Source organism: Anas platyrhynchos, chromosome 8, assembly GCF_047663525.1.
Source record: "Anas platyrhynchos isolate ZD024472 breed Pekin duck chromosome 8, IASCAAS_PekinDuck_T2T, whole genome shotgun sequence".
Taxonomy (NCBI): Eukaryota; Metazoa; Chordata; class Aves; order Anseriformes; family Anatidae; genus Anas; species Anas platyrhynchos.
The window spans coordinates 32973248-32992818 of record NC_092594.1 but is presented as its reverse complement, the minus strand read 5'-3'; the positions used below and the strand labels follow the sequence as shown (position 1 = coordinate 32992818).

Genomic DNA, 19571 nt, shown 5'->3' with positions numbered 1-19571 from the left:
GCCCTAGTCCAGTAAAGTGGGGAGCGAACAAGAAAAGATAAGCAAAGCCAAAACTGTTGGAGATTTTTCCCTCGGGCCTTGCAGCAAGCAGGAGTCCAGGACAGCAGGACTCTGTCACCTGGTGCAGAAAGGGTACAAACCCAATCGTCCTGCTAAGGATAAATGACTTCAGAAAGAAGTGATAAAAATCCTCGTCCTAACACAGAAGAGCTTCAAGAGATGGACAGGGCTGGTGATGAGCTGGGTCTGGGTAGCCACAAAGCAAGAAAAAACTGCAGCAGAGAGACTGCTGGCATGTGGCACCTGCTCTGACACCTTGCAGCCAGCAAAGCAGCCTGTGTCAGGAGGGTTTATTTCAAAACTCAGGAATCTGTGTTACACTTTACTTGATCATAACTTTGTACTCAATTTGAAATATTTTAATTATGTTTTTAACAAAGCCATCTTCAATTACAAGTGCTTGCTCAAGCAGGAAGCTGCCACACCTTGGCAGTTCCATGGTACAGTCAGATCCGCAGCCCTTTTTATTCCCTACTAATTGCATCTGAATTTCTAACACAAAGTACACGTCCCTAAGATCAATGTGCATGACTTGAAATCTCAGCCGAGGCAATGCAGCAGGGACCCGGACCATGCAGAGGATCCAGCAGCTTTCTGAGGCCAGTAAAAGGACACAGTCACTGCTGGGTTTTGCAATGGCTTAGCCACAGGGGTTGTTCAGCATGTTTCTGCAGTAGCTTGTTAGAAAGCCACAGATACGTGAAGCAGATGTAATAATATACCTGCTGTACACCAGGGCACCTAAATGCAGTATGAGTCTCCCTGAAGAGCTGTCCCTGTGGTGTGCCAGCGTGGAGATGATGTCCCCACTGCCCACAGGATCCCTCCCTTCTGCCCAATGCTAGCAGTGCGATTCCTGTGACTTATTCTGCATTTGTCTTCTGGTGTGCCCTGCGAGCTGTCATGTGAATGGGGTTTGGATCAGGTAGTGCTGCCAGCACCACCGGCCGCTGGGCTGCGCACAAAGGATTTCTTCACTGGCGATGCCCACGCGCAGCCCGGGTAACACGCTGTGAGGATGCAGTCCCCTCTCCCAGGCACGCATCCACTTCCATGCCCCACTTCTGTGAGAATTAACACACAAAAAAGGCGATTCAGCTATTTGGTGTCATTTGATAATAACAGTAATTATTTCAGCTCCAAGGTAATGAGCAGCAGGAGTAAATAGCCAGAGGCATTGCTCCAGGCTATCAGCTCATCTCTGCTGGTCAGTTATTAATGTTGAAGGAACGTCTCAGGCATTAACTATTATTGCTAAATCTGCTTTTGGTCGTTGTTTTTTTGTTTTGTTTTAATGCAGTGCTCTATCTAAAAGCAGGGAATGACTGGATGGAAACTAAGGCATACTAAAGCATTATGAAGTTCCCCTTCCCAGTGCAGTATTAGCAGTGAACACAAGGGCAATGTTTCTATTTTTTTCCGGCTCAGTCTTGTCCTCACAAGCAGTGACTCTGCATTTTTAGCTCACAGGGCACAAATCCAAGAGTGATCTCATTCAACTGTCAAACCACTTCTAACAGAAAAAAGGTCTGTGCCAAGAACAGGTAGAAAAATCATAAATAGCTCTCTCAGGACTTGGTTATACAAGAGTAATATTTCCAGAATGTATTTTCCCTACTTATTTTAGAGTTTTCAATGCACAGAGACAGTTCAGTGAACATCTGCTCTCTCCCTAGTCTGTCCCCAGAAAACACCCGTCCATTTTAGTTACCTATGAGGCACACATTCGCTCACTGGCGTAGTCAGGATGAGCTGCAGACGTTCAGCTTCACAGCTGAATAAGCTACGATGGCCATCAGGAACTGCATAAGCAACCTCTCCTCTAATGAAAATTTCTAGTCTGTTATTTCTTTAACCACTCTTCTTCGGATCTTGCCTGTGCTTGTTTTACACCAAGGCCAATTGTGCTCATTTCAGCGCAGGCCGTTTCACAGTGGGTGCTTTTGGGTGAGACCTGAGGGAAGCCCAAAGCAGCAGGGAGCTGCACCTGGGGTCCGGACCAGGCTCCTGAGGGGCCAGGGGCTGCGGTGCCTCGTGTTGTCTGCCCTGACTGAGAGAAAAACCTGCCTGCAGCCAGCCTGCCCCCCTGCTTCCACATGCTTTCACAGAACGTGGAAAGAGCTTCCCTGGCATTAAGACCAGCTATCTGAAGAAGACCTGAGGCCGCACCGCTACCACAGCCACGCAGCCTTTGACGGGGCCAAGCCCACCGAGCGCTCTCCTCACCACCACAGGAGCAGGGACATACAGCTCTATGCAGGCAGCTCCTGCGCTCCGAACAGCACCAGAATACCTGCTTTTGACCCATCCCTGTGCTTGCTCACACAAACGCACAACTGGAAGCTGCCAAATGTCGCCCACAACAAGCCCTGGCCTGAGGCAGCCAAGTGAACGCCAGGCCCGGGGACTCTGGTGGCAGCGAGGCGCGTGCTGAAGTGCCCTCCTGGGCCAGGGCCTGCTGCCACAGTGGCCTGAAGAATAGAAAAGCCATTGAAGTGGAGTGCCGTGAATACAGAGAGGTCATTTTTCTGAATATGGACTGCCTGATGGGAAGACAAAGGCCTGATTTACCCTGAAATACCCACATCCGAACAGCTGCAAGACTTGAGGGCGCCCAGCACGGCCTGAGCTCCCCCACGTGCAGTCAGGGGCTCTCCGCGTTAGGTGGAACACATCAGAAATCCCCAACAGCTGACACGGTGCTAAATACGTCGCTTCAGGTTGGGGTTGAGAATGAAATCCCACTGAAATAAGGCGGCTACCTGTGCCAATTTAAAAGCATTCATTGCCCAAGATTGTTACGGGTGACTTTCAAATCCTCTGCTTTGGACACGTGCACACACAACCTCCCCAGCCATGCACTGAAGCACAGCTCACGCAGGCGAGCTACTCGCTGCTTTTGGGGCCACTAACAGACAGAAGCGAACACCGTACAACATGACACTACCCACACTGTTTCGGGTATTATGAAGATGTAAAGAAATACTTTCACTTACCTTATCCTCTTAATGTTTGATGTGGAATAACCATGCCCTGCTACAACCCACACAATCACTAAAAGACACTTTGCCAGTTCACACAAACCCCAGTCATGATAGAATACCAAAATGGAGTAACACCGAGGTACAGATGGAGAGCTCTGAGACAGCAAGTCTGGAGGTACTCAGTTTGTTATTGTGTCAAAAAAAAAAAAAAAAAAAAAAAAAAAGCCACAACAAAACAGCTATCAAGAAAACCCTGGAAGTTTTTTAGGTTTAATTTATGACATTTAGTCTAGAACATGCCTTGTTACTTGGGTAACTACAGAGATAACTGTAGTAGCTAGAGAGGTTTAAACAGAAGAAAAAGGTGGAAAGCTTCTTGCTGGGATTCTAGCTGCATGAGAAGTACAGTCACTCAATTACTACAGAAATATTTTAGTTATCTTTCTAGATTACTTAAAACTCCTTTGCTAGGCTGCACCCTGTCAGCAATGCTCTCATGAAGCATTTCCAACCACAAATCCCTTTTCAACATTACCACAGAACTTGGGAGACCATGGCTTATTTTAATTTCAGGTTATTCCAAAAAACCCCAACAAAGCAGAAATTTTACCAGAGGCTTGTGTCTGAACACCGCTCCGTCCCGCTGGGGCTGGGTGTACCGAATCCTGACACTAAGGAGGGAGAAGTCTGTGGCTGCATTTTTCTTCTTGAGCATTTAAATGCAGAAACAAAAACATACGTACCAAATACAATCGGGACTTTACTCTCCCCTGAAGCTCCCTGGATGATTTCCAGAAGGACATCTATCCTAAATGCGTCTCTTTGAGAGAGGACAGTTGCACCACAAAGGTGGACGTGCTTCTGCACGGTCATCAGATTTCCCAAGTAATCTCTGAGCCAACAGACAAGGTAATAAAAGCAGTCTAAATGCTCAGCTTTATCTGGGATACCACCTCTCCTATAGGCTAATCTCCACTACAGCGAAGAGACTAACAGAAATTGCTGCAGCTAACAGATTTTTGTTCTCTCAGTTGTTTTGCATCAGGCACCAGAGGCAGAAACAACACGGGGAGATGGGCAGCTCTAGGCAACTCCCTGGGGGCAGAAAGAGCTGGGCACAGCTCTGTCCAGGAGCCTGATGGTCTTCAAGGGAAATCTGCTGAAAGCCCAATGCAGCAATTTCAGACTGCCATAGCTGGTTAAAGAAACTTTCATTGCTCAGCTGAAGCTTTGTATAGAAATTAAGTCTTGAAATACCATATAGGCCTGGTCCTGACTTTGTATCAGTTCACACAATGCTGTGCTCCTGGTGATGTCTTGCATGATGTAAACTGGTTTAGTCTAGTGAGAGAGGGTAAAGGCTGGGAGCACACTCAGGTGCTTGTCCCTTGGACCTCTGAGCTGCTCATTCTGCAGGTTTAAACTAAATATTTTTATTACTTCCATTATCAAAATGCACTGCAAGATGCGGAGCAGTCAGTCATTGACCCTTCCATCACTTCAAACATGCCTTGCTTTAACCTTTTTTTTTTTTTTTTAAATAAAGGTGCCAGTGACTCTAGATGAGATAGATTTTGTTTTTCAGGTAAACCAAGTTTCTTGAATATTATATCCACTGACAAACAAAATAAAAATAGAAGCATTAGCCTAGAAAAACAAAGGCAGAAAGGGATACACGACTGAGCTCCAAATAAACTAGGAGAGTAAACATCAGAGAAAGAAAAACAACTAAAGATCTGTTTGGTACAAAAATAACAGGTTCAAGCTGGCCATAAATATCTAGAAATGCAAAATAGCTTCTTGAGCCTTAGTTCTTGGCTGATCAAGAGGCTCCCTGCAGGAGTAGTAAGGGCAGAGCTTGATCAGCTTATTGCAAAAATTATATGTTGTCTGCAGAAAAGAACTTTGCTGGGAATATGTCTGACTACCCACCCTTCCCCTTATTCAGCCACCAGTCCAAGAGCTACTCATACGCTCCTCAATATGCAAATTCTAGTACCATAACGAACAGGGCTGCTACCCAAATTAATGCAATCTATGATGTAGTATAATAACTAGCAACAATACTCATCATATCTAACTCAACCCAATTTAAATAAAATAGAGAAGGCAGTGCTCATTAAATCTGAGCACTGCTTTGCTGAAGTTATTATAAATGCTTGCAGATGCTCTCATGAGTGATTCCACCTAGAAGTTTAAGACACTAAGAAAAGAAAAGGTTTAAGAATGAGAACATACATTTTTGGAAAAAATCATTTTGCATTACTAGCTCTGGAAATCAGGACAACTGCTGAGAAAAAGCCTTTGATTTTGTGATCTAGCTATAGACAGGGTCCTCCAGCGTACACTGAATTAGCCTCTTTCACAGAAATTACTCCGTTCAGTTCACCAGGGAGTTCTGACTCCTCTATTCACCCAGCCCAGCTATAGAGACCTGCATGGATTCTGCAGCTTTGGATACATTCAGGTTCAGCACTGCACATGGCAGGAGCCTGAAAGCACACCCAAGTCCTTCCTCCTCGCCAGGAAGAGCAGCAGACCAGGCCTGACCTCTGCTGGGGTTCTGCTGGCCTGCTGCTGGAAACCACCTGCAGCAGAAGCACCGTGGTTTGGGGGCAAACCCTGCTTCCTGCAGCACACTTGACAGGTCGAGGCAGGAGACAAAGAAGCTGGAGAAACCTGCTGACAGTGCACTAGCTGGAAGTCCCACCCCATACGGAAATCTCCAGCCTCACAAACCTACTTGTGCTGCTTGAGCCCCACTCCTACAGCCCAGCACGGCCCAGCAGCCCTCTGCTTCCTGGCTACCAGCAGGGGAGGGCAGCCCTGTGGCCCCAGCCTCGGGTGGCCCATGGGCTGTTCCTGTGGGTCTCTAAGCCAAGAAGTACGCCTGACCTGACAGAGCTCATGAGATCCAAAAAAGCTGTGAAGTTGCTCTTTACCACCTGTGTCCAGCGTTGCTAGCTCTCAGTTCAGAAAACTGAGGAGAAAGGCACTGAGCAAGGAGGTGCGATCCGTGTGAGAGGACAGCAGAGCTGCAAACTTCACAAGAGTTGCTAACACTGCGTGAGCAGCCGTGAGAAAAAGAAGCCTGATTTGCTTCTCAAATTTACTTCTTGAAACAGGGTTTTGTCCCTCAACTTGCTGTAAGTACAACTGGCTTCGATAGGAAACCACCAGAGTCTCCTGAGGCACACCGAGCTAGAGTAAGAAGTCACAACATGTAAAACAGGACTGCTTCATTGAGACGGCTAGTTTAGCTTCTGCTCTTGTATAATCATATAATTTCTTAATTCTAACCGTTTTAGACAACAGGGAGGTTGTTTCATTAAAAGCCACATACCCTGGCAGTCCTCACATACATATGCACAAAGGTAATCAAACTCTTAACAGTACTGACAGGGCTTGCCAAGTTATATTCAGGCTTTGGAAACAATCCACGCAGCAATAACTGGAAGGCTTGTGTGAGGGAAGAGGCACAGCAGCACCCCACAATGCAAATGAATGATGTTACTGTAATCATTCGCGTCCCAAAGGAGATCACAGTCTGCTGCACAACATGAACAGGCTGTGAAAGTCTTCACCGATTCCTGTACTCACCAAATATACTCATGAACTGTTAGCTAATGTTAGCGAAGTTTCTTTTTTTTAAAAAAAAAAAAAAAAAAGCAGCAAGGAAATGCACCTAAGCTCCGTTAACAGCAGTTGTGGCAGACAGCTTTATATTCTTTCATTCTGTTCTTTTTGTTTGCTTGCTTTTAAACAGGAAGATCACAATTAAGAACAGCATTAAGGTTTTGTCTACATTGGAGATTTGTCCCAAAGCACCATAATCCCTGCAGCTGCAACCACTGCCCCTCTGAAGTCAGCAGTGGCAAACTTGCAGCGCATTTTATGCACAGACCGTTCCCAGATGCACTCGCTGTCCAAACTAATATCAGGCTTCCGTTCCGCGCATGCTCTGGTATGCAGTTGAGTCCAACTATATTCTATGGAGAAGTCAAAAATCCTGTACCATTTTGTGGAAATAGAACATAGCCGTCATCTCTAGACGTTTCCAGAGACGCCACAAAGCAACACTGAACGTATAGACTGCAAGAAGTGCAGATAAATCCGACCTCCATCAGGATGTCAGTTTGGCCCACTAAAGCTGACAGACGAAAATGAGAGAGAACTTGTCTCAGATGCCTTAATGGTGTGAGCTGACACACCGAGGGATCAGAGACATACCAAAGCTACCAGAAAGGGACCGGGGAGCACGTGGCTGTAAGAGGAAAGCAGGAGGGAAAGGTGAAACAATCCACTCTGGCAGCAGCAAGGAGTTAGACCTGACTTCCTTGCATTAGAAACACGGAAGCACGCCGTGTGGATGGATCCCAAGGCATACCACGTTTCAGCCTGTATTTCAGCCCATGGTACGCTGAACACAGGGAGGGCTCCCGAGTCTTTTCCTTGGCCTCAGCTGCATTCGCTGCCTGGTACAGTCTATCAGAGCCATTACTTTTAAGTGGTGGAACGGAATCCTGTATTAAATCAAGTTAAGTGAACGCAGATTCTCATCCCCCCACATGCCTGAGGTACACACACACACTACCACAGGGGCATATATGGTTTTAATTGGCGTTGGCCCCTGGTGTAGCCGAGGCCCCGGGACAGGAGTATTGGGTTTCATGACACAGCAGCACTTTCTTTAGAGACAAGGAAAGTACCCCTCTCTCCCAGAAATACTGTACAAGCCCAAACAGCTCAAGTTACTGACACACTAAATCAGATAAATTCCCCTCTATTTAAGAAAATGTCTTACCCTGACAAAGGGATAGATGAATTTCTTTCCATCTGCAGTACTCTGGCTGCTTGACTAGATGGAAACATTTGTCTGATCCCTCAACACCAACAACCTGTTTGGAAGCATCTGTTACATGGCTGTTACTACCACTTTCCCAGCTTTTGCTTCTCGATATGAAAACACCACCGCAGCAGCTCGAGTGCTTAGGGAAATCTCCAAGAAGAAAAACAGCCTGTGCCATCTGACTAAGGAGAAGCAGGCACTGACCCCGCGAGACCACAGTCTGAGTCTGAGTCCACTGCAGAAATTCTTGCCAGCACAAACGCTTGATCCAACTTGCTCTTTAATGAAGAGGTAATTGGTCATTACTCGTCCACAGGACACTAAGCAGACATAAAGCTGAAAGAAACAGACATTAAGTTCTTGATATTGCAGCTGGGAGTTTGAAAGTCTTACCTTGACTACAGTGGAATCTAGATAATGGTGTGTACATAAAATTTAATAGACAGCAAAAAAAGAAAAATAAGGATAACACACCCTTCTTTCCAACCTCAGCATAAAACTACAGCTCTTTTATCCTCAGTTTACCAGCTCAGAGTAGGTGACAGCTTTAGCCACATGAAGAGACCTCAGGAGAAACTATATATAGGGTGAAACGAACTTTTCTCCAGGAAGCTCTAAATCTGGGTCATCTTGCTTCTTCTGAGAGGTAACAAAAACAGGTTACTCACTGAACAAGAGGGAAGATTACAGTTTATAGAGGAAAACAAAAATTACTTGAAGCGTGAAGTTTTATTTTTGTGCAAGTGGATACTATTTTTTCTTTCCTAAAAGATTCTTCTGGAGGATTCTGTAAAATAAAACTCCTCATATTTAACATGGTGTCTCTGCACAGCTCACTCCACCTCCTGCACGTCAATAAAGCCACAGTATTTACAAAAGGAATGGGCATTCTTCGGTGAATTTATTTCCTAGTTTAGCCACACAGTAAATCAAACAAAACCTAACTTATTAAAAATTCCACAGTTTGCCTAAATTCAAACAGTGAAAAAAATCTCTTCTGGCACCTCACTTTTGGTTCTTGTAGATGAGTGTATGGAAGGACTCTATAAAAAGCAGAGCTGCACCTGAGTTACCAGATGCACCCATTCCAGCAGACCACGTATCACAGCACTATGCCCAGCTGAAGGCAGGGTGGCAGAGCAATGGGGCAGCTCACTCGGGTTTTGGGCCTGAGGCCATCCCACCCGATCCAGCTGGCAGAGGGCACATGGCCACCACAGCCACTGGAGCTTCGACCATGCTGCATCCCCAGGTGCTGCTAGCTAAGGTTTGCTTTGTGCCATTACCAGAGCAGGCTGACACGTTTTCTTGGCTCAGGACAGACCTTAAAGCAACACTACCTATGCGGTGCTTTTTCCTCTTTTCTAATTTGCAGACCTCTGAAGAAATCTGCAGCAGAGGCGTGTGGACCTGTATTCTCTACTTGATGACTACAGATGGGATTTTATGACTTCGCTGTTGTGAGCACTGTAACACAGCTTATAGAGCCTCAGACATCCAGGGTCTCAGAGGTGAAAAATCATTAACCTAGAAAAGAACTATACTTAAATTAAGTATTTTTTCTTGAGATTTACAAATGATAATGTTTCCTTCCAAGAAGGTCAATATACTTCCAAGAACGCCACTCTTCACAAGACAATCCACGACTGCCTCAAGGTCCCCAAATGAAGATGTACCACTACAGAACCTCATGAAGCAGACACTAAAAGTGATGACTTAGTCATATCTCATAACCTAAACTGAAGATAGACAGATGCAACTGCAATACAAACTGTAATACCTAAACAGAAAACAACCAAGAGAAATCCCCAAACATCAGAAACTGGCGAAGCAATTGAGCAAGTACTATTAGCATGAAAAAAATACAGTCTACAAGTGTTAAGATATCAATTTTGTCTCAGCTAAATCTGGATTTTCAGCATTTGTTTGCCAGTCTGAGCCTTTTATATAGTTTCCACTGAATTCAGCAGTTAACTGCTTTCTGTTAAGCAACAGTACAGACCAAACCAGTTTCACAGTTGGCTGTCTGCAGTCAAGCAGTTCTTACACCTGTTTGTTCAAAACCCAGGAGCAATCACTTCTCTCTCTGATCTTCAAATAAAATGCATTTATTCAGACAAAATAAATATTGGTCTTAATCTATACTGCAAAGTCAAGCTGTCTGAATTACAATTTCAACGACTGTGTTAATAAAACGCTGTGATTAACGTTCAGTGCACAGAACAAGCTCTGTATCTGGGTTTAATTACAATGATGAATAAAAGTCAGACACAGATGCATCATCCCCGAGTAGTCATGCGTTATACTGTCCTGTAGATATTGAAATGACGGAGTCCGATGTACTTTGATCTCTTAGATCCAAGTCTCCTGCAGCTCTAAAAGAGAAAAGGCAAGAGCACCCAGCCTCATCTGATTCTGCGACATTCACACACTGAGTCACAAGGGATTTGTATCCCTACCTACCCAGGTGCACCTTAGAGGAATAAATAAAGGCAGATAAATATTGTTCCAATTCCTTCTGGCTAGAGCTTGTACAGAGTCATCAGAAGAGCCACACAAAGTGGTAGCAGTGAGGACCACAGAGAACCATACAGCACCTACAAAATACTGTCCAAGTACGTGTATTTTATGTGCAGATATTTCTGGTCTATCATCTATTTGGCCATTTCTTTTTAAATCAGTTTTGCCATGAAAAAACTTAGTATTCATGAAGCTGACAGTATCTGGCAAAGTTTTGGTGGTTTTAATCACGACTGCAGGAGAGGTGATTCCCACCCTTTGAAACAGCGCCGAACGGGTTTTTACTTACACTGGATATTCATGTGACTTGGTTGGATTTTTATTAGTCATAAAAAAGGCATTTCCTTGATGCTTCTAGGACTTCTCTTAGCAGTCCAAACTCTAATGGCACATGGGTTAAGCTCTGGAAAACTCAGCACTGTCAGCCAGCTGAGATTCATCTTTGAGGACGAGGTTGTCTCTGCAGATACTTGGCCTTTGAGTTCAGTGAACTGAGCACAGGGACTGCTTCTGAACTGCGCCTCCAGAAACACAAACTGCTCTGGGTGGGGAAAAAGCAGAAGGGAGGACATGGAGGCCTCTTCAGTGTCCAAGAACTACGATCACGGGAAACGGGTTTCATTACTGCAGAGATAATAGTCTGCACATGCATCGCTGCATGCTGGGGCTAAGGGAGGAACTGAATTTCCTGAGTCACAGTTTCTCCCATTCCTCCCACAGTTTCAGTCCTCCCTCAGGCACTTCAGGGCCTGAACTAAAGCAGTGGCTAAAGACAGGCAGGAGGAGAGGCTCAGAAATCAGACTAGCCTTTGGTACAGTTTCATGCATACATGCACGTGTACAAAGCAGGGAGCTTGCGCGAGCTTTCTGATGGCTCAGCAGAAACGTCCAGTGCAATAAACCAGCTGGTTGTGATTTGGCTGACGCAACTGTGGTTGAAAGGAAGGCTCTTTTATCTTCTCCTCCAGTTGCTGCACGCATCTGTTGTTTGTCCATGTCACTGTTCGTGGATTGTGGCCCAGCAGCTTTTCTGCCACCGGCATTGTAACTTTCTTCTTCGTTGTCGAGAAACAAGAGTGGCCGACAGAGATTCCTGTGGAGGACTGGTAAATAAAGCAACCATTCCTTGCAACTCCTCGGTCTCTTGGAAGTTGTTTCATTAGCTCATAGGAAAGTCACGGCCGCTTTGCTGTAGCCCATTCTGCAGACCATTATCTCTTCAAAACACAAAACTAGTTTATTTTCCGTGGTTCTGAAACCGAACTGCAGCTGTATGGCCAGCAGCATCTGCAGATCCCATCAGTGATCTGGCAGCACACACGGGAAATGCAACAGCTTCCTAAACACAAGGTGGTCCTGGATTTTGGGGAGGGCGGTGTTGTTTGTTTTGATTGGCGTGCCTCAAAGAATGCTGGATCTCCGCGGATAATGAAGATTCATTATCCTGATTAGGCAAGATTTTTTATTACCATCTCCACAGCCTGCTCATTCCTACTAATCGAGCATCTGGAACACGGGCTGCCAAATAAAAACTAAATTATCGGATTCCAGAACAGATTTTAGGAGACATCTATTGTCTTAACCAGATCTTCTGATAAAGCTCCCTCTCTACAGCAGCAGATTTGTTGTAAATTCCTGCAGAGGTTCATTTTGTAACGGAGGAATATTATTTTATTAAAATCAAATTATCACAGAACACTTTACAAACATGAATTAAATTACTACGCATGTCTGCACTAAAGATAAGCTTTATTGCTCCTCATTTTACAGATGAGGAAACTAAAGCACAGACCAGTTAAGTGATTTCCCAGAAGTTACAAACTGAACAGCAGGCTGAACTAAGAATGACTATGGCTTACGCTAGGGCTGCTCAAGTGATTTTATTATTGTTGAAATCCACAGTTTCACCCAGCAGGAAGCTACACGTGGACTCAGGTTTTGCCCACCAAGAAGCTCTACATCAACTCCCCTCTGCCAGGCCAGGTGGCTGCTGCATTTTCCTGCTGGTGGCAGCTGCCCCCCGAGGCTGGCAGAACGAGCTGAAGGATGGCATCTTCTACAAAAACACATCCTACCTTCAGGAAGCACAATGTACCTCTCACTTCTGAGACTTTCACAGTGTCAGGGCAAATTTTTCTTGCAGTCTAAATCCAGACAGGAGCTTGCTTTGCCTTCCAGAGGCAAAGAGGCAAAGAACAGTGACTTGCCAGCTTTTTTCCCCTGAAGACGTTTTACTCTAACTCAGCCATGACATCCCTAAAAACCTGCTCATTTTGTAATTCCCTGGTCTCTTAGGAACTGTTTCATTAGCTCATAGAAAAGTCACGGTTGATTTGCTTTAGTCTATTCCGCAGCCCATTAACTCCTCAAAACATAAATACGCTTCTCCGTGTGTCTGTGGGGAGGCAACAGTAAGGACAGGCACTGCGACTGGCAGATACCAGCCCGTCCCTGGCAAGCAGTGTTATTTTTAGTTTCTTGCCCTTACATTCTGCAACCAGTTTGCCTAGAAACGTTAACAGGGTCTCTGACAGTGTTCATTAAGCCAAGCCTCTTTCCTTCATCAAAGTGATGAGCAGTGACACAGCAGACAGGGACAGACCTTGCCTAAGAGCTTGGTCCAACTTGGACGTTCCTTGGGGAAACACGTGCAATGCAGCGACCAGCATCCCGTCAGATGGGGCTATAAACACATTATCTTCTTTTCTGAATTCCTCTTGCAAAACCTCCTGGCCAAATGGTTAGGGACAGATCCTTGCCGATTGCTGACTCAACTACAGTAGGCTAGAAATTGACTCCAATATTCATAATTAGGAAGTGTTAACACAGAACTCAAACGTCAGCATACACATCCCATTTCTTCTAGCCATGCCCAACGGGTATTTATAACTGACCGGAGTCTGAGATCTATTTTAAGCTGCAGAGAACTCCAATATTCAGCCAATGCTCATTAGAATATCCATTAAAAACAATTTTAAAATGCTACTTTCACTATTATTACACCAAAAAAAAAAAAAATTATCTAGCTTTGCAATACCAGCTGGTATCCTTTATCTTCAGATTTGCCCTTCTGCCCCTCCTCCCCTTATCCCTACCCCTCAGCTTCTTTCACTAGCAAGATGAAGACAGCAGCGCTCAGCCAGCCTGGCAGCCTACCTGAAACCACCATGCATTAAGACTGGAAATACAGGTGCACAATTTTTTTGTTTTAAATAAATACTGCCCAGAAAGGAGTTTCCACACTCACCACCCACGGAAAACTTTCTATCTAGTACTCATTAGTAGCAACAAAGTTATCTACACGACTTGCTAAGTTCTTCAGACATGCACAGCGTATTGCTCAATAATGAAATTATATTGAATGCTATTATGAACCACAGAGTTCGTAATATATGTATTTCATTACTACGCTTATTTCATTTCTATTTCATACATATATTTCATGAATAAATTGAATATCCCTCTACAGATATTTAAAGCAAAACCGTTTGCTATTGCTTGCACATGCACACAATTTACCAGAACAGCCCCGTCAGATACCGAGGAATCCCAGGTTTTCCCAATGCAGCTGTCCAAGCTGTATCACAACAGTCTACCAGAACTGACTTCACCATTCAGTGCTCGGTCTTTCACAGTTAGAGATATTAATATAGCACTTGCTCATTTCTGAAAACAAGTTATGTAAGGCAGCCTAAGCAATCATATTCTTGAAAAAGAAGTAAACAACACAACACCGCCTTACTCTACCATTTCTCCTCCGTGCAGCAAATCCTAAGCTTCAGCTCCTCCATCGCTCTTCTCGTTGCAGCTGATGGCCACCTACACCCGTGATGTCAGAAGGCACATGTAAACAGGCCGACACCCCCTGCGTGCACCCCCTTGAAGTTTCCACCAGAATGAGGAATTGGGGGATACATCAGTATTTTGCCAACTAAATTGTAACTCATACACATATCTTTAGCAAGATGTGGAGGACAAGCAGAGAAGATGATAAGACTGCATGTGCAATATTTAATATACACATTTCTCTTACATGAAATTTCTAGTTGGTTGGGTTTTGTTCTTTCCTCCATGGCTAGCGCTCGTTATGCAGAGTTTTTCCATCGCATCTTTCCTCCTTTTATGCCGTTCCGATATACACCAACAGTTCCAGTGCAACGTTGTACATAAGTTATGATGAGAGAGTAATAAAAGCTTTGTTCTTTTGAGCAAAGTACACCCAATACATGCATCCACAGTGTCAAATTCCAGACAGAAACAGAGCAGACTATACTGAGAAAAGTTTCAGACTGAGCACTTTCACAGGCTCTCAGAGGAGCAACGCTGCAGGGCCACATCTCCTGCACTGCACCAGGCACTGGGAGGGGGGCACAGGGCACCTCGGGCACAGACCGCTGTGCTGCAGGACAGAGGGACCAGGACAAGAGCACAGCGCATGCCAGTGATGCTCATTTCACAGAGCAGGCCCACAGAGGATATTGCAGCAACCTCAATTTAGGGGAAGCCATGAGACAGCCTGAATTGTGCTTTCAAAACCTGCTGTCACCAACAGCTTTTGGAAGATTATGGGCACACAGCGTTGGCTTAAGCTCATGTTTCTGATCTCTCCTCTCATTTTGTGCCTACATCCTAAACAAGTGACTATCCAGGTCAAAAGGTTTAAATGAATCCCTCAAATGAGAAAAAACAAAAATAAAAACCCACTGGAATATTTTATCTGGGCCTCCAAGACAACGCAGGGTAGTACTGAGCACCAAAGTTAACTTTGGATCTCCTCAGATAAAGGGGTGAAACATTTTATCAGTCCATCTTCCCTATCAATGTTTCAAACATGCTTTTATGAGTTCAGTATCAATACCAAGAACTTACACTTATTTCTCATGCCTTTAGCTTATTAATTTAGCAAGTGTTATATATATTTAAAAAATATATATATAAAAATATTGCAGTGTATGTTGTCAACAGTAGTACCTTTTAGAAACTTGGGTAGAAAAGATGCATTCTGCACTTTACTGAACACATTCCAAAGCTCTATAAACTCTGAAATTGTTTTCTGCAGCTAAGGAACTATTTAAGAACAGAAATACGAGACAAGGATTAAGAGAAGTTGCACATCTGTTCTGCAAAATAAAATCTTTGGGAAGAACTGCTAGAAGTAAAGAGAAACTAGGAAAAAAAACAGTGAACTTCTGTGGAAAAAACAGAAGGCATATTGCCAACAGATGGCGAAGAAGTCAAACAGAAAAGAAAAACAAACTTGAAAGCACACGCAATTTTGAGGACTTGAGAAGAAACAAAACCAAAGCTAACTTGTTCCTAATCAGATTCACCGGTTAGAAATGGAGTTGCATGTGCTCAGCACTTAGAAAAACAGTTGTAATTCCAGGATTCTAAAATGGAGGCATCCAAAACCAGCCTCTGTCTGTGAAAATGCTGGTCAACTCTTAAAATAGTTTCCTTTTCCCCGCAACACATACAAACACACTCTTTTGTATGTGTTTTAATTATTTCCCATGTTAGCCTTTAAGCTTGATGCTCTGGAAAATGGCTGATGTCCTCATGGACCTCTTTCTCATAAATCTGGATGGCTATTTAAAAAGATGTTTTCCCTCTGAAGCCTTCTTCCTGTAGCTTACGGTGCACTGACAGCAGACAGGTATATGCAGAGCCTCTGAATGGAAGGCATATTCCTCATTATGTCATTACAATGACAATCCAATTTTCAATCTAACTTCTGGAAGCAGAAATTTTATTTCTGAGTGATCTGATATCACTCAATCATAAAGTAAATTTGACATGCAATAATGAAGTGACTATTGGAAGCGCGTTTTGCTGTTAGAAGTTAACACCTGAAAAAATTATGGCTTAACTAGATTCCCATATGGATGCCCTCAGCACAAGCGTGCCAGGCAATTTAACATGTTTTAAGTGTCAGAATAACACAGACTTGAGTTAAAAGAGACATACAAGTCCTTCTCTACTGTATCTTTACCTCTTCATCAGCAAGCTTCCTTCTCTTCACTTGCATACCTTGCAAGAGCTGTTCAGGAAGTTGGCACATCACTGCTGCAAACCCAAAGGAAGCAAACCAAAATACGTCTATTTCATGACTAAAGCTCCAGCAATTAGGTTTTAATCTTCCAGTTTCTTGCGCACTCTCCAATTGCCACAAACAAGTTTTCAAACTCACTTTGTCCTCTTCCTCACCTTCCCTCCTCAGGTCTGTACGTTCTCATGTACATGTTAACTCTGGTTAAAACATTGTGAAATAAGTATTTACCACACATAAGGACAGAACTCCTACATTCCCATTTGTAACCCTGAATCCAAGCTGCCATTTGGAAGTTAAAATGAGATCATAAGCTACTGCAGCCACAACAGCAATAATGGAGCACAAGGAATCCTCCAAGTTCAGCATTTGGCCTGTGCATTAGGCCTGATACAATTCAAAGTTATCAATCCCCTTAACCTTGAAGTGCACAAAATACTGCACAACATTGTAAGTAATGTCTCTTTTTAAAGTCACAAATCACTGTGGTTTAAGACTTATGGAACAAGAACCTTTGAATTTTGACGAGGAGGCACAAAACACCATGTTACAGTGAGGGTCTAGCAATTGGTAGATTCATGTATGGGGTTTTTGGATAGCGGTGCCATTCAGGACAGCCAAACACCTGTGTGCACATCACTTAATGCTAGACTGCTCTATTCAAATGCGGAAAGTTTGGGTATGAATGCACTTACTCAATAACAGAGGTCTGAAAGTTCACTGATTTTACTGTCTACAGTTTTCTCAGTCAACCATCCACACCTACGTACAAATTCTTTGTTTAAAAAACCACAACACCAGCAGCTGAGGAAGATGTCTGCTTATCTACCACTGAAGGTGACGTGAGAAGGCCTGCAAAATGGGATTTCTCAACTCTCACAAGAGCTAACAGCTTTTTTTCTTTTGAAAGACTTTTCCAAGTCTTCCCAGAAATCGCAGATGCAAACGCAACAAAAATCAACATACCAAGTTGGCTGTCCACGCTGTAACAAAAACACGATGCATTCCTAAACAGAATGGACAATGAGGTTTAGCTTAGAACAACACGACCTTTAAAAATATTAATCTGCTGTCAAACACTTTATTGGTCAGACAGTTCAGAATTCAGAGAAAAATAACCCATCTTGGGAAATTCCTTCTAAATGTTAGGCTCCTGCACATGTGCAAAGCAAACAGCTACGCGGTGCCAAGCAATACCAGCGCTGTCCCCCTGCATCACCGATGACTGGTACGCATGTGGCTCCTCTTGAGCACTTAAGGGACTTCCTATCAGAGCTGTAATTCTTGAGCTTGTAAAGCACTCGCAGATTACACGTCTACCCAGTTAAATACTTCCTGCAATTTTGTTAATTATACGTCAAGGTCTGCAACGACTGAACGACTCCCACCCTTGACAATAAGGAGCTCTCAAGCCACCCTCCAGAATTTGTGTCTCAAGCAGTCATTTCTTTTAGATTTCACTGATCTATCCCATTCCACCCTTTCAGATAGGAAGACACTTAAAACTCGAATAAAACGTGCAGCTATACTGTCGACATTCTTCCTTGTATTGTTTTCTTCTTTTTTTTTTTTTTTTAGTGCTGTGCAGCCTTCAGAGGGCCTGTTTAACGCCATATATGTTTTTATATACGGGGATGGAGATCACCAGGAGTGGATGAGTGCAACCACAAGTCCAGCTGCCTTTTTGGGGAGCCATCGCATTGAACAGAGGTCAAAAACAGGCTTCTGGTTACTACTGGCACTGGGATTCTGCATCGCTACCCTCTCCTGTGAGGGCTATAATACAGAAAACACCCAGCATTTTTCTCCCTCCCCGGTTACTCATCAAGATGTGCATTAACATATCCTTTCCAGACAGAAAATCCAATGGGAAAACCACCCCTTCCAGGTCCCCCCCCGGCAGCCGAAGGGAATAGGATCTACTGGATTACAAAAAGTTCCTCGCTACGGATCAGCCCCGGCTAAAAATAAGCGCGGAGCAGAGGCTGGAGTAAATAGAGCCAGACAAAGAGCAGCTCTCCTGCAAGTGCCTGTGGCCTCCCGTTCGCCAGCACCGAGAAACGAGCAGCACCAGCCAGTGATGTCACCGGGCAGGGACAACAAAGGAAGCGGCACTGCCCCAAATTCGGGGTCCTCCTTTCTGGAGCCGAAACCCGGAGCCGAAACCCGGAGCCTCCCCCCCGCGGGCCCTCGCCTCCCCCTCCGGGCCCGGCCCCGGCCCCTGGGCGATTAGGGCCGGGATCTCGCCGCCCCCCCCCAGCCTCGAGGCCGGCCCGAACAAAGCAGCGGCCCCCGGGGGGGCGGCCTCAGGGACCGGGAGCTCCTCAGCTCGCTGCCCGGCACCGGGACGAAGGCACCGAGGGGGCAGAGCCGGCCCCGCGGGGAGCCCGGCCCGGCCCCGGTCCGCCCCCCCTCCCCCCCGTACCTGATATGGCGGCGGCGGCTCCTGATCCGGCTCAGCCCCGTCCCCGTAGCTGGCCCTGTCCGACTGCGACTCGTGGAGCAGCGAGATGTCATCCGACGTGGGGGACTTGAGGCAGTTCCCCATCTTCCACCCCCTCCCACCCCCCGGCCCTCGGGAGCGGGGCTTCCCCTCCGCCTTCTCCGCCGGACCCCGCCGCCGGCGGCTGGGCGCCCTCAGCCTCCCCGCCGCAGCGCGCAGCCCGCAGCCGCCCCGCCGGGGAGGCTCATGCCAGCCCCGGCCCTAAGCGGCTTAGCGGCAGCCCGGCCGCCCTCCCTCCTTCCCCCGCACGCTCCGCAGCCGCCCCGACCCCCGGCTGGGCAGGGCAGGGCAGGGCAGGGCACGGCAGGGTTCGGCTCCCAGCCCCGGGGGGCCCCGGGAGCTGGGGGGCAGCGGGGGCTGAGCTGGGGTCCGCCCGCCGCCCGCCCCGCGGCAGCCCGGCGCTGTTGTGCTTCCTGGTCACCAGCTTGCTGCGCACTGGGCTTTGTCGCACGGCCCGCCCCGGCTCCTCCTCTCACTCCGCCCCGCCGGGCCGAGATGGCAGCCACAAGGCCCGGTTCTGTCCCCGAGCCCGGCCGGGAGCACGGCCCGGCCCCAGCGGGATGAGGCCAGGCTGAGCTGAGAGGGCTCCGGCCCGGCTGCTGCCTG

At 45.9% G+C, this 19571-nt stretch overlaps 1 protein-coding gene across 1 annotated transcript in view; it reads right to left on the bottom strand.

Annotated features, from left to right (window-relative positions):
- The window catches only part of RNF11 (ring finger protein 11), a 31641-nt gene extending 12070 nt beyond the window's left edge, over positions 1–19571 (bottom strand). The window contains exon 1 of the mRNA XM_027462503.3: positions 18888–19571. Coding sequence (XP_027318304.1) covers positions 18888–19010 — 123 coding nt within the window. The 5' untranslated portion in view covers positions 19011–19571. The remainder of the gene's footprint in view (positions 1–18887) is intronic.